Here is a 14,001-nt window from a genome sequence, read left to right as displayed (position 1 = left end):
AACAATATGGGTATTTAGAGTATTGAGAGGATTCATGTAGGTTATACAAATACTATTAGTTTTATGCGAGGATATATTAATTTGGAAATGCGGAGGGTCCTTGAAGCAATTCTGCCAAGATATTGAGGGACAGCTGCATGCAGTGCATCACGTGTCACATGGTGTGCTAGAGGGAAAAATAAAGATGTCAAGCAGGCATAACTGGGTGGGAAGGAAGTCAAAGGGTGTTAAGTAGGAGGTCAGAGAAGCCAGGGGTGAATATTTGCAGAGAAGCTGAGGGACAAGAGGGATCTACTTTACAGAAGTCTGGATAAAAGCATCGCTGCCAAGGAAACGGCTGTGGTGAGGAGCCAGGCACAGGAAGGGAGTTCAACATGTGTGAGCATTTGCACAGAGTTATGTAAATTTAATACTTCAAATGGTTTTATTATTTTAACTAAGTCTGACAGTTGATACAACATCCTGGTGACGAGTATCTTTACATTACTTAAAGTTGTTGTCGATAATATAGTCACTTATAAAATAAGAAGCTATATCTTCACCCTTTTCAGACTTTCAGGAATTAAAATCTCACATGACCAGAAGGTTGGTAGATAAGAGGGAGGAGAGGATAAATGGAAGTGCTGGGGAAGGAGGAGGGAGAAATACTCTTTTCTTTTTCTTCAATCCCTCTAAAACACAGCTGTATCTTTTTTAATTTGTTCAACAATCAGAATAAAGAATGCACCTTTCCTAAAACTCTGTCAAATGTCTGAAATTCCTTTGATGCTAAGTAAATATCGATTCTATAATAACTCAGATACTTAAAATGAAAACCCATAAACGCTGGCGTGATTTTTACTCACAGTGTAAATAAGAATAATGGCTTACTTTCTATTTCGCTAGAGGTTAAGGATTGGGGGCTGAAGTCTTTATAAAGGAAAGGGCGTACCACACCAGCAAGGGAGCAGGGAGTAGAGGAAGGGTCATAGGGGAATATGAGATCTATTAGGGTTTTGTAGGCTCACTCTGAGCCATGTAAATCCCTTCTTCATCCCACTGTGGCAAGTTATGAGATGGTTTAGAAGGGACTCACTTGTTCCTGCCTCTGTTAAGGAAATCTGCAGGCATCTTTGACATAGAAAGTTCCCAATGGTTATCTGAGATAATCCCCTATTCTTCCCGAGTCCCTCATATGAGTTTACAATAAGCATGACACACTGGGCAGAACGTGGCTGAGGTAAAGGATTAGGTTACATTTCCTAACCTTCAGAAAGTTACTGGCCTTCTATTAGCTATGGGTTTGTCCTTCTATAAAATGGGAATCATATTACTGGCCTAACAGGTTTATTATTGTGTTGAAATGAGAACTGTAAAGTGTCAGATTTATTTTCCTTCAAAAGCGGGCAATGGTGGATGGCTAACTATATTTACGCTAGCGAGAAGCAACTGTGTACATGCACAGACACACAACACAAACACAACACATAACAAAGTCAAACATCTGTCAGAACAATATGTCAATGGATAAGATCAGTCTAAAGAAAACCATAACAGGATTGAATTATAAAATATTTCCTACAACTTTTAAAACTATTTTTTTGTGTGTGAACCTTGTACAGGAGTTCCTGGTGTACATCATTACAATGCCTCTCTCTCCACTTCTACACCTCCTGTGTGTTTCCTTGATCCCAGACAGATTCATGATATTTTCTTAAATTATAATTGTTACATGTATATACAACTACTGATTCCATTTTACTTGTGGCTCATATATACAGGGTTTTATATATATGTATATGTGTATATCTATGTATACACACACACATATATATATATGTATTGCCCATATATACAGATGTCCAGGGATAATAATTTTGGATTGGACAATCTATGCAGGAGCTCCTCCAAGGACAAAACTGGTCCTCCCTCTCTCAGGAGCTACTGACCACCTGTAGTTCTTCATGTAGGGGTGGAACTATATTGTCCACAATAGCTTGTCAACTGATATTAGCATTATGCTGGTCTTGTTCAGGCCAACCATACATTGATATTCTGTGAGTGCATAGTATCCTTTTAGGGGACACTATTCAACAGCAAGCCTACTGGGCCTCTGACTCACCCCACTTCAGCAGTTTTTCCTAGCCTTAGGTATAGGGGTCACATTGCAGATGTAGCAGTTGGAGTTGGGCACCCCACAGTCTGCATTTTGGTCCTCTTGTGTCTGTGTAATTGTCCCAATCTTTACAAAAAGAAACTTATTTGATGAGGAGAACCACACTTATCTGCAAGGATAAGTATTTAGAGCACAGACTTTCAGTGACTTAAGAAAATCATGGTAGTCGTTTCTCCTCTAGGGCCTATGACCTCACCAACGACGAAGAGTTTTCTAGGTTTACAGTACCTGGAATGATTTCCCTCCTAGCCATCAGACCTTTGTAAAATTAGGTAGCTGTTGGTTACCTAGGAGATACAGGTGCCATTATTGTAGCAATGGGGATACATTGCCTAGCTAGTCATTCTTGTAGCTTATACGCTTTATACCTGGGTAACACTATGAATTGCTTCTCTTCCTTGGCACCATGCACAATACTTTCCAATCCTATGAGTGACAGTCCTCAGGGAGGAACCTTCTCAATCAACTCCAGCTCAATTCCTCCAGGTCCTGTATCTGACGTGTGAGTGTCATCAGCAATAATGGGGTCTTGCCTTCAAGTTCTAGAAGGGATCTGAGGGACATGGAAATAGTTCATTGTTTTGGGAAGATGTCTATTCCTCTGACTATCAAGCTATAAAGGAAGTTTTCCATGCCTGGCACTGTGGGTTTTGTTAGATAGTACACAGCTTTTAGGAGGAGCGCTGTCACCCCATGTGATGTAAGTCCATTAACATACATTCATAAACACACACAAATATTATATGAAGAGATATGTGTGTGAATGTGTGTGTGTGCGCGCCCATACCTATACTTTTGAATAATCTTATAAAATAAAGTTTTCTGGATGTCCTTATGTCCCCTTTTGTTCCCCCTTTGCACTCCCATTCCCCAACCCCCATTTTCCCATTATCCACATCATAGCACCTACTTCCTATTTTCTCTGGAGTTCCTTCTCTCCCTCCCACTACTGTCTATCCCACCAAGGGCTGGATAACACCAACAGTAGAGCATCAACAACGAGCCAAAAGGATGAATACTGAGCAGGCCAGGACCTTTTAAGTTGAACAGTGTTCTTCTACTGAGGCATTTTTTCTGACTTGATGTTTGCTTTTTCACAGACTTCCCTATCAACTCTCGGTATAGCCCTGAAATTCTACAACTATTCCATAACTAAGAAGAGCGCGAAAGGCTGTGAGCACGGCTGGTGGGAGATTAATGAACACATGTAAGTAGTTTTTGGATGTGAGGGATCATCCGGACGGTGTCCTGTTCTCCAGGAGTCTGCAGTTTGCTGAGAGGGGGAAGCTACAGGTAGAGGAGTTCAGAAACAGTGGGTACCTGTGGTTGTAGCAGACTTCATATCCTCAGCCTCTCTGTGCTGCTGGAGTGTTCGACAGTGTAGTCTACATCTTCCAAAGGGACTTGCTAAATGAACTGTTCAATCCTGAGCCTGGGTAAAAATAACAATAAAACTCAGAGACTACTAGCTAGTTTTGTATTGTAGAAGAGGCCTAGCTGACCCGGTTATATCCTAAGAAAGGAAAATGGTTGATCAGAAAAAACAATCTCAGACATATAAGTGTGTGAAATTCCTGAATCTACGAAGTAGTTCATATAATCACATCTCTTAAAGTGTTCCTTAGATATTATTGGTATTGATTTGTTCCTAAAACTATAATCAGTATTTAAAAATATAGCTGTGATAAGTCTTGGTAGGATAATAGCTTCCCAAAGAAGTATCCTGTGAGTTAAAGGATTTGCTAGCTAATTCTTTTCTCTTTGTTATTTTCTAAATGAAGCCTTCTTTCTAAGCGCCTCTTCTTTCTCCTTCCTTCTTTCTTTCTTGGTTTTTTGCTTTAATTTTTCTATTGAGTGTATGTGCGTGTGAGTGTGCATGAGCGGTACATGCTCATGCGCGCACACGTGTGAGTAGGCATATGTATAGACATGTTGACATCATGGAGGTTGATCAGGTATCTTTCTCTTTCTTTTCGAGACTGTCTCACTGAACTGGAGTTCACTGTTCTGTTTTTCTTTGTTAGTTGTTATTTGGTCATTTGTTTATAGCTTGGCCATCTGATCAGCAAGCCTCAGAGATTCTCCTGCCTCCACATTACCAGTGCTGAAGTTACACATGTGTGTCACATATGGCTTTTTATGTAGGGGATTGGGATCCAAACTCTAGTGCGGATGCTCAGACAGCAAGCACTCACCTACTGAGCCATCTGCCCAGCCCTCCAAGAGGCTTTTCTGAACCAGGTTTCTTTTTACTTGTTTAGAGACTGTCTACAAAGTAGTCATAGCCCTGTATTCACTGGAAGAGACTTCTCTGAATCTCATTATTAAAACGTGGTCTATAATCATTTGGAAATACAGCTTGAACCAAGTATCTATTATTATTATTATTATTATTGTTTTTATTTTGTTCTGTTTTGTTTTTTGAGACAGGGTTTCTCTTTCTAGTCCTGGCTGTCCCAGAACTCACTATGTAGATTAGGCTGGCCTTGAACTCACAGAATCTGTCTCAGAAGTGCTGGGATTAAAGGTATGTACTACCATAGCCCAGCTTCAAGTGTCTGCTCTATAGTTTCAGATTCAAACCATTGCCTGTCATCTAGTAGCTTAATAACTAGGAAAAAATTAGTCATTTTGATTAGAGTTATTTTTAAACTTGTTTTTGTTAGCATTCAATAAAACTATGCAAACTGTGTGTGGAAACTATGTCATGCATGCCTATACATGCCAGAGGCAAAGGCAGGAGGGACTCTGAGATCTAGGATTTCCTGTTCTACCTAGCAAATTCTAGGCCAACTAAGGCTACATAGTGAGACTTCCTCATCAATACATACATACATACATACATACCAATGTGTCCCTAAAGCTTTAAGAATACTTCCTTTGATGTACAAGCAAAGTAGAGATTCCCAACCACATACCCTTACACATTATTTGTGGAGCTGTGAGCCTAAGAATGAGCAAACTGAGAGAAGACTTCCCCCCTGCCTCATAGCTAACAGATATGATATGTGCTATTTTGCTTCAAGTAGAAGAGTCTCCTCCCAGAGGCGCTTGGTCCTGTGAAGGTTCTATGCCCCAGTATAGGGGAATGCCAGGGCCAGGAAGCAGGAGTGGATGGGTTGGGGAGCAGGGGGAGGGGAGTGGGGGAAGGAGATTTTCAGAGGGGAAACTAGGAAAGGGAATAACATTCGAAAAGTAAATAAAGAGAAACCAGAACAGCAACAACAACAACAAAAATAAGAGTCCCCTCCCAACCAAAACCAGAATGCTTCCTGGCTGAAATATTTTTCCCTGAAGCAGAGGTTCTTCCTGTAGTCCTCCATGCCAGCTAAACTCCTATCTGATTCATCTGATTCTGCTTGTCCCTCAGAACTCAAGTCCCCAGTTCCTTCCATATTAGTCATCTCCATCTAGAGAAGGAAGGCTCTGCTTCACAATATCAAACTGAGCCGAGACATGGGTCAAGGGAAAGCGGGCTGCAATGGGGATGCAGCAAAAAACAAAACCAAACACCAAAAACCAAGCCAAACCAAAACCCAATACCCAACCCACCAAGCAAACAGACAAACCCCCTAATGGAGATGGGAAGAAATACAAGGCTCTCCCTGACACAACAGACAACATGAACTGGGATATTTGTATTGGGGCAGCTGCAGGCAGCACTGGAATCTTAGAGGAGTAAATAATGAATTGCCTTTGCACGATTCCAGCACTTCAGGCCTTTGGTGTCTTAGAAAGTGCTAGAGTCTAACACACAAGGCCAACTTGTGTGACGCTGGTTAATGAATGTGTTTGCTTCTTTATGATTCCCATTCCTTATCTTGTGTCCCTGTGCAGACTGTCAACGGACTCTGGCTGGATTCCTGCAACCTCTTTCGGTTTACACTGTCACTGCATAAAGCCCCATCATGCTCCACACACAGCACACCACTCAACCATCTTCAAACTGGAGCCGAAGCAGGGGTGTAAAGGTTCCTTTCTCCTCAGTCCTCTCCTTAGCATGTGTGTTAGTTAATTTTCTTGTTATTATGGCAACATTTGAGACAGAAAGAAGGAAGGATTTAGTGTGGCTGGAGGTTTCAGGGGATTTCAGTTTGTTGTGATAGAGGAGTCACCCTGGTAGGAGCAGCTCAGTCTGTTCTTCAGAAGGATGGGGCAGCTGGTTACATTGCTGTCCTGACTAGGAAGCAAAAGCTGAGGGACTGGGGGTGGGGGTAAGGCACTACAAGGACAATGTACCCCTTAGGACCCCACCCCTAACTATCTTCCTGTTGCTGAGACCTGACTTTTAAGCATTCACAACATTCCCTAACAGTGCCAGTAGGCAAGGACCTACTGTTTCAGATACATGAACTGGTGAGAGATCCCCCTTCACATACAAATCATAGCAACACACCGAGAGGAGCTCATCTCAGCAAAAACAATTCCAGATGCTGATGGAGGGCATGCGATAGAAAGGAATAATCACTTGGAGATACAGATAACACAGTGGGTATGTTTCAGGAGTACACAGTGCTCAACGTGACCAGTTAAAAGTATGGATCTAGAAGCTTGACATGGTCTCAGACTGTCTTCTGTGTGTTCTAGTAACTGGCTATAGACACTCTCACATTTCAGTCCTCTGCCAAAGACTTCTGAGTAACCCAGGAATGTCCTTTTTTTTTTTTCCAAGCTGTAAACATCCTAGAGAGTGAGTGCTTCTGAATGCTAGCCTTGAGTCCACGGAACACAAGCAGTTCCCAAATGCCTTGGGAGCCTACGGTGTTTGACATTCATAGGTACCAAGTTAGGATGTGGTCACCTCCTCAATTCTTAGATCAGCTGTTTCCCACACAGACTTGACAGCTTTCCCAAGACTTGACAGCTTTCCCACTGGAACAGCCTCGCCTACATAGGGCAGTAAACTAACTTATCTCGCTGTAAAATAATATCCTATGCTCCATTAACTACAATGTTCACATAGTGAGAATTATTAACCATAGTGACATTTACTCAAAGGGACACTGGGAACCAAGCTGGCACCATGCAATGGGAAGTAACCAAAAGGTCAAGGTAGGGAATGCTGTGGACACTGGGAACCAAGCTGGCACCATGCAATGGGAAGTAACCAAAAGGTCAAGGCAGGGAATGCTGTGGATACGTGTTGCTTCTTGGCAATGTTGCCAAAGGCAAGCCCTGCCGTGCATATCAGATTCCAATTTAGATTGAATTAATGTTGTTGTCTTTTTGTCTCAACTGTGGGTGGAATTATTTGCATATTGTCAGCCTGAGCTTGCACATTCTGCTTTACTGTACAGAGTGGCTCATGGTTAAAAGCAGGCCATTCTTCTTACACATTCTTTTGACAGGAAAAATATGCAAACAAGGAGAATTCAATCCACTGCTCTACTGACTTGTCCTGTTAGTGAAGAAAGCAACGGGTCGACAGGACAGCGCTTGTTTTGTTTAGCAAAGGAGAAAACTCAGGCAGAATTGCGACAAAAGTCCCACAACACGAAGTAGCTGTTATTCATAGCTCTACCAGAAGCATCTCTGCTTACAGGACCTGAAGGACCCAAGCATCAGTCATGTCCACTGGCAGGGGGACAGTCTATGGGACCTCGAGCCACATGTCTTCCTCGGCTCTTGTCTCCTCAGGTACTGCGGCTCCTACATGGATCATGAGACCATTTTCCGGGTGCCCAGCCCCCTGGTCCACATCCAGCTCCAATGCAGTTCCAGGCTTTCAGACAAGCCACTCTTGGTAGAATATGGTGGTTACAACATCAGTCAACGTAAGTTTGGGATCAGTTCCGTAGAAAACTAATGAGCCCTTACTGATCAAGCAAGGCCAGTTTTTCTCTACTTCAGGTCTTGAGAATTTAGTGAATTAATACTGCTTCATTTTTGTTATTTACCATTATATATTTATCTTTATAAATAGGTAAATAATATATACTATGGAATAATAAGATATATCAAATTATATATTAATGATATATTTTAAATTATAGAAAATAACTTTGATATTACTGACTTATAATTGAAATACAGTTTTTCATGTAACTTCTAACAGATAGGAAAAGCCCTTATTTTGGTCTTCCTTTCATGTTTTATATCCTTCCCTCCCTCCCCCCACTCCTCCTGTTGCTGCTGCTGCTTCTTCTTCTTCTTCTTCTTCTTCTTCTTCTTCTTCTTCTTCTTCTTCTTCTTCTTCTTCTTCTTCTTCCTCCCCCTCCTCCTTCTTCATTTTTCTTCTTCTCCCCCCTCTCTCTCTCTTCCATTTTTTTTCCTCTGGGACAAATTCTAACTGCGTAGCCTTGGCTAGTCTATGTAGATGAGGCTGGGATTGAACTTGTGGCAATCTTCTTGCCTCCACTTCCACAGTATCAGGATACTAGATGCACGGAGCCACACTCATTCTGGTTTTTAGGCTAATCATAATTCCTTGTGATTATGGTGCTTATACAAAAATACAGTGGGTCTATGAGTGTCATTTTGAAGTTCTCTTTCTATGCCAGTGACTAGGGAGAGCAGGTTGGTCAAGAGGATTCAGATGTCAGCTTTCAGAAAGTTGAAATTCATACAGGAAACCACAAAACATAGCCAGGAAATGGACCTAGGAAAGACAATGTTTGAGGGAAGTTGTAGATAATGACTCGGAGATACATTTGTCCCCTTTGAACAGAGACAAGCAAAGTGATACACTAGAGTATGACTTGAGAAATCCTTCTCTCAACTTTGTCCTACTCTGCCAACCCCCAGCACACGTGCTTCTGCCTGGACAGTGCTACTTTCTGATATTTAGAGTATTTCCAGTGAGGACACAGGAGAAACAACACATCTTAATTGTTAATTGTTTCCCACATCATGAGGATGTTCTAGTGGGCCATCTACTCTGTTCACTGCCACAGATTCAGTAGCTGGTCTGATATGTGCTCTCCTTTGATCTTCTTTTTTTCACAGAAGGGAAAGTATTGTTTCTGTAATATTCATTGGTAAGCTCAGGCTCAATGGTTTGATGTTTGATCAATAATCTGGTTAAGTTAGAAGGAATGATGGACAGTGAAAATGGAGGCAAGAGCCCTGGGCTCCAAGACTAGAAATTGGTCTTACTATGTTTAACATTTGTAGCACTAAGGTGCTTTTATTCCTTGCTTATTGAAATTATTCATTAAAAATTACTCATGGTCTTGACTGCATGGAGAACTTGTTTCATGGCCTCCAATTTTCTATCAAATCTCTAACCAGTTAACACTTTTGATTCTTTGCTAAGGTAGTCTTTGGTTTTTAGGTAACCAGTGAAGATTTTCTGTGTTTTTCTTTTGCCTGTAGCTTGTCCTGCTGGATCTTTTAGATGCTCCTCCGGTTTGTGTGTCCCTCAGGCCCAGCGCTGTGATGGAGTGAATGACTGTTTCGACGAAAGTGATGAACTTTTCTGTGGTAGGTGTAATACGATTTCATTATGAATACATAACTTCTTGGAATCATTGCTGCTGCTGGCTGACCTCAGTCTTTGTAGATGCTGCATGTCTGTCCCTAGCTATCCTGAAACTCAATGGCTTAATTAACCCCATCATTTATTCTTGACCATGTATTCATGGTTGCATAGGCTCCCCTTAGCTGAGTGGCTCAGGCTCAAGCAATGGGTCATCCTGTGCTAAGCTCCTTCCAGGTTGGCGTCATGGCTACTCTTTATGGCCCAGTCTTTCATGGAGCCAAGGAGCTAATAGAAACAAAAGCAAGGAAAAGTAAACATTAACACCTGGCTTCCAATAATGGCTGGCCTTGCAAAACTTATATCATATTATGTTGCTCCGAAGAAGTCGAATGGCTAAGCCCATGGTCAAGAGAGAGGTAAAATTATTTTGTATACCTTGAGGCATGGCATACTCTCACCATAGGGAGTAATGTCTTGTGGCTAACCTACCATGGCTCATGACCTAACCTACCACAACTGGGTGTAAACACACAGATCCTATACCTTAAGGAGCTCAGAATCTGAAGGAAGTTCATTTCAGTGTGGTTGCTGATACAACACAGGTGTCGTGAACAAACTGGGCAACTGTTTAGTTGATTTATTTTTTCTGTTATAGTTACTTCCTTTTTATTGAAAAAGTTTTCTTTTTCATACAATATATTCTGGTTCAGGTTTCTCCTTCCCACACTCCTCTGAGAGCTTCATTATTTTTCTCAACCCATCCAACTCCACCATTTTTCTTTTTCTCTCTTGAGAAAATAAGTAACCAATCAAGCAAAACATAATAAACAAATGAAAAGAAACACAAGAAACACACACACACACACACACACACAGAGAGAGAGAGAGAGAGAGAGAGAGAGAGAGAGAGCCCCAAATCTGTAAAAACACAAAACTGGAGACCTTAATACACAATCAAAAGACAAGTAAGATTACAAAGAGAGAGAGAGAGAGAGACAGAGAGAGAGAGACAGAGAGAGAGAGACAGAGAGAGAGAGACAGAGAGAGAGAGACAGAGAGACAGAGAGAGAGAGACAGAGTAAAAAAAGGAAAGAAAAATGCCAATCAAAGCAATAGGGGACTAAAGTTTATAAAAATACCATTGAGCTTGTTCTGTGTTGTCTATCTACTACTGCTTGGCATGGGGCCTGCCCTTAAGTGTGGTCTAATGTTTCCTTTGCAAGCAGATGTCAGTTGTAGATAGCTTCCTGTTTAGTTCATGTCCACTTCCCTTTCTATGTGCTGGGTTCTGGTCTGCTTTGACACTATGGAGAGCCTGTACGTGCTGCCACAGTCTCTGTGGGTTTATATGTGCATCAGTCCTGTCCTGTCTAGAAGACACCGTTTCTTTAGAGTCCTCTGGATCTTAGAGGCTTTCTGACTCATCTTCTTCATACACATTGACTGCTGGTAACAACTAAGGGATGGAAACAGGATACTCCTAATCTAGACAGATAATATAGATCATAATTTTTCATTGTTATTTGCAACCTACTCCTGTATCGATTTCTAGTTTATAGGACAACAGGAAGATAGTTTAAGGGCAATATAAAGTTATTGGCAATAGTTTTTTTGTTTTTTTTTTTTGTGGTTTTTTGAGACAGGGTTTCTCTGTATAGCTCTGGCTGTCCTGGAACTCACTTTGTAGACCAGGCTGGCCTCGAACTCAGAAATCCGCCTGCCTCTGCCTCCCGAGTGCTGGGATTAAAGGCGTGCGCCACCACGCCCGGCTGGCAATAGTTTTTAAATACTCTTGTAACAGAAATGGTATTTAATCTTTCCATATCTTTGGAGAAACATTTCATTTAATATAATACAGCTATATAAAATTATATTCATAAAATGACCTCTGCATCTACAACTGTGTATATGTGGGTGTGATTCTGGGATCAAGCCTAGTGTCTTGCATGTGCTAGGCAAATGCCCTAGCCCTGAACTACATCCCTAATCCCTTTGTACACTTTCAATTTGACAAAAAAAAATCAAATCATCTTAATTTATGACTCATTAGCAATCTAAATCTATAAAATCTTTGATTTCTTAAGAAAATAGATGCTGACAATTTTAGTGATTGAAGGTTTTTTTTTTTTTTCCATTACTGTTCTTTGCTCTGATGCCCCAGAAGAAAGCTATTGGCATTCTTTAATAATAAGGACTAGTGACTGGTATCATTGTATTCCATTGCATCTTTTCCTGAGCCATTCTGTGGATGTCAAATAGGTACCTTTTGGCAACAACCAAGTGCTTTAAGGCAGTAGTGTACTCCACTCACCCTTTGAGGGGTGGGGACGGGGACTGAGTAACACAAGAAATACACTGGTAAACCAAGCAGAGACAGTAAAACTGAAAAATTTCACAATCTAGAGATCACAGAGAAACCTTCCTTTCAGACGATGCTTTGCTGGTACACCATGTAAGCCATAGATGTAAAGGTGATTCAAGAAGTGTGTCAAAGAAACAGTCGCGTTTAGGGTATATATTCGTCAGAGTAAAACAAGTTTAAAGTGGTTTCACATGTGGGCTACGAGTCTGATATCCTTTAAGGTCTCACCTTCATTAATTAATCCACCAAGGTTTTTGTGAGCACCTAATATTTTTTGGTCAGCGACCTGAGGTAGAGAGATGAGTGAGACAAAATCCCCCATTTCAGTCCACTACACCTTTCTTGGGAAGGAAGCCAAGTTCACCTCAGATAACAGGTGATGAGAATTATTTTTCTTTAAAAAAAAATTAGTGATGCCAGGTGTCTTAGTTAGAGTTTTACTGCTGTGAACAGACACCGTGACCAAGGCAACTCTTATAAGGACAACATTTAATTAGGGCTGGCTTACAGGTACAGAGGTTTAGTTCATTAACACCAAGGTGGGAACAGGCATGCATGTTGCAGGCAGAGCTGAGAGGTCTACATCTTCATCTGAAGACTTCTAGTGGAAGACTGGCTTCAAGGCAACTAGTGTGAGGGTCTTAAACCCATGCCCACAGTGATACACCTACTCTAACAAGGCCCAACCTCCTAATAGTGCCACTCCCTGGGCCAAGCATATACAAACCATCACACCAGGCATGGTGGAACAGATCTTTAATCCAAGCACACAGAAGGCAGAAGCAGGTGGATCTCTTTGAGGTCAGCTAGGATTACACAGTAAGAGCTTGTCTCAAAAAATAAAAGAAAACATGATTATTTATGATGCAATGAGTTGAAGTTACATAAGCCACCATATTTAAACACATTGACACCATAGCAAAACCAAGATCTGATAGGAATTTCATCAGAGTAAGGAATTATACTAGCCATCCCCTTTCTTCCAGGGATTTGTTACTTTAAGGTAGACACATTCTATCACTCTTCTGTATTTTCCATGATAATGTTCATACCTTTAGAGGGGCATTGTTGGCCATCAGAGAACCCAGCTGATGCCCTGTTGTTCATGACCTTCCTGCCTTTCACCACAGTGACTGTAAAACCTGCCTGCAACAGCAGCATCTTCCGGCAGCATGGCCCTCTGGTCTGTGATGGCTTCCGGGACTGCGAGGATGGCCAGGACGAGCAAAACTGCACTAGAAGTGAGGAGGGGTGGGGGGTGCACAGAGCTCTGTTGTTTTGTTAGAACCCCAACGATCCAAACATCTCTGCTGCATTCAGAGTGATAGCTTGCCCCAGTTACCACACATCTCTCCCAGTTTTAGCCCTGATATCTCTTGATCTGAGAATCCTACCCATTCTAGAGAACAATGAGATACTTGTTTACAATGAGATACAGTAGGCGGGGTGGAATTGAATGTGCTCCTGTGCAAATACTGGCACATGTTTGTGGCTTTACTAGGTTTTCATGCTAGCTGTAGGTTGGACAATGAAGGTCTGTCACAGAGGAACCTAGGAGGCACTGTGGGGATACCTGCTGACACCACAACAGAAAGTGAACCCTGTAGGTGGTGAGCAAATGCATTGCAAATCAGAGCATCTATTCATTATTTTCCTCCTAACTGCCTAAAAGGATCGCATGTATTATGGGTTTTGTTAACCTCTTTTCTCCTTAGAGAGTAAGACAAGTGTCTTAGTCAGGGTTTCTATTCCTGCACAAACATCATGACCAAGAAGCAAGTTGGGGAGGGAAGGGTTTATTCAGCTTACACTTCCATGCTGCTATTCATCACCAAAGGAAGTCAGGACTGGAACTCAAGCAGGTCAGAAAGCAGGAGCTGATGCAGAGGCCATGGAGGGATGTTCTTTACTGGCTTGCCTCCCCTGGCTTGCTCAGCCTACTCTCTTATAGAACCCAAGACTACCAGTCCAGGGATGGTCCCACCCACAAGGGGCCTTTCCCCCTTGATCACTAATTGAGAAAATGCCTTACAGTTGGATCTCATGGAGGCATTTCCTCAACTG

The 14,001-nt window shown here is 41.8% G+C and overlaps 1 protein-coding gene across 1 annotated transcript in view; it reads left to right on the top strand.

The window, feature by feature from the left end:
- The window catches only part of Tmprss7 (transmembrane serine protease 7), a 38,839-nt gene that overhangs the window by 17,236 nt on the left and 7,602 nt on the right, over positions 1-14,001 (top strand). Inside the window, exons 10-13 of the mRNA XM_021185418.3 lie at positions 3,256-3,362; positions 7,793-7,929; positions 9,470-9,577; positions 13,068-13,178. Of these exons, the coding sequence (XP_021041077.2) occupies positions 3,256-3,362; positions 7,793-7,929; positions 9,470-9,577; positions 13,068-13,178 (463 nt within the window). The remainder of the gene's footprint in view (positions 1-3,255; positions 3,363-7,792; positions 7,930-9,469; positions 9,578-13,067; positions 13,179-14,001) is intronic.

This window comes from Mus caroli, unplaced genomic scaffold (assembly GCF_978045245.1).
Source record: "Mus caroli unplaced genomic scaffold, Mus_caroli_1 scaffold_17, whole genome shotgun sequence".
NCBI classification, from domain to species: Eukaryota; Metazoa; Chordata; class Mammalia; order Rodentia; family Muridae; genus Mus; species Mus caroli.
The sequence above is the reverse complement of the archived record's forward strand: the minus strand, read 5'-3'. Positions and strand labels throughout refer to the sequence as shown.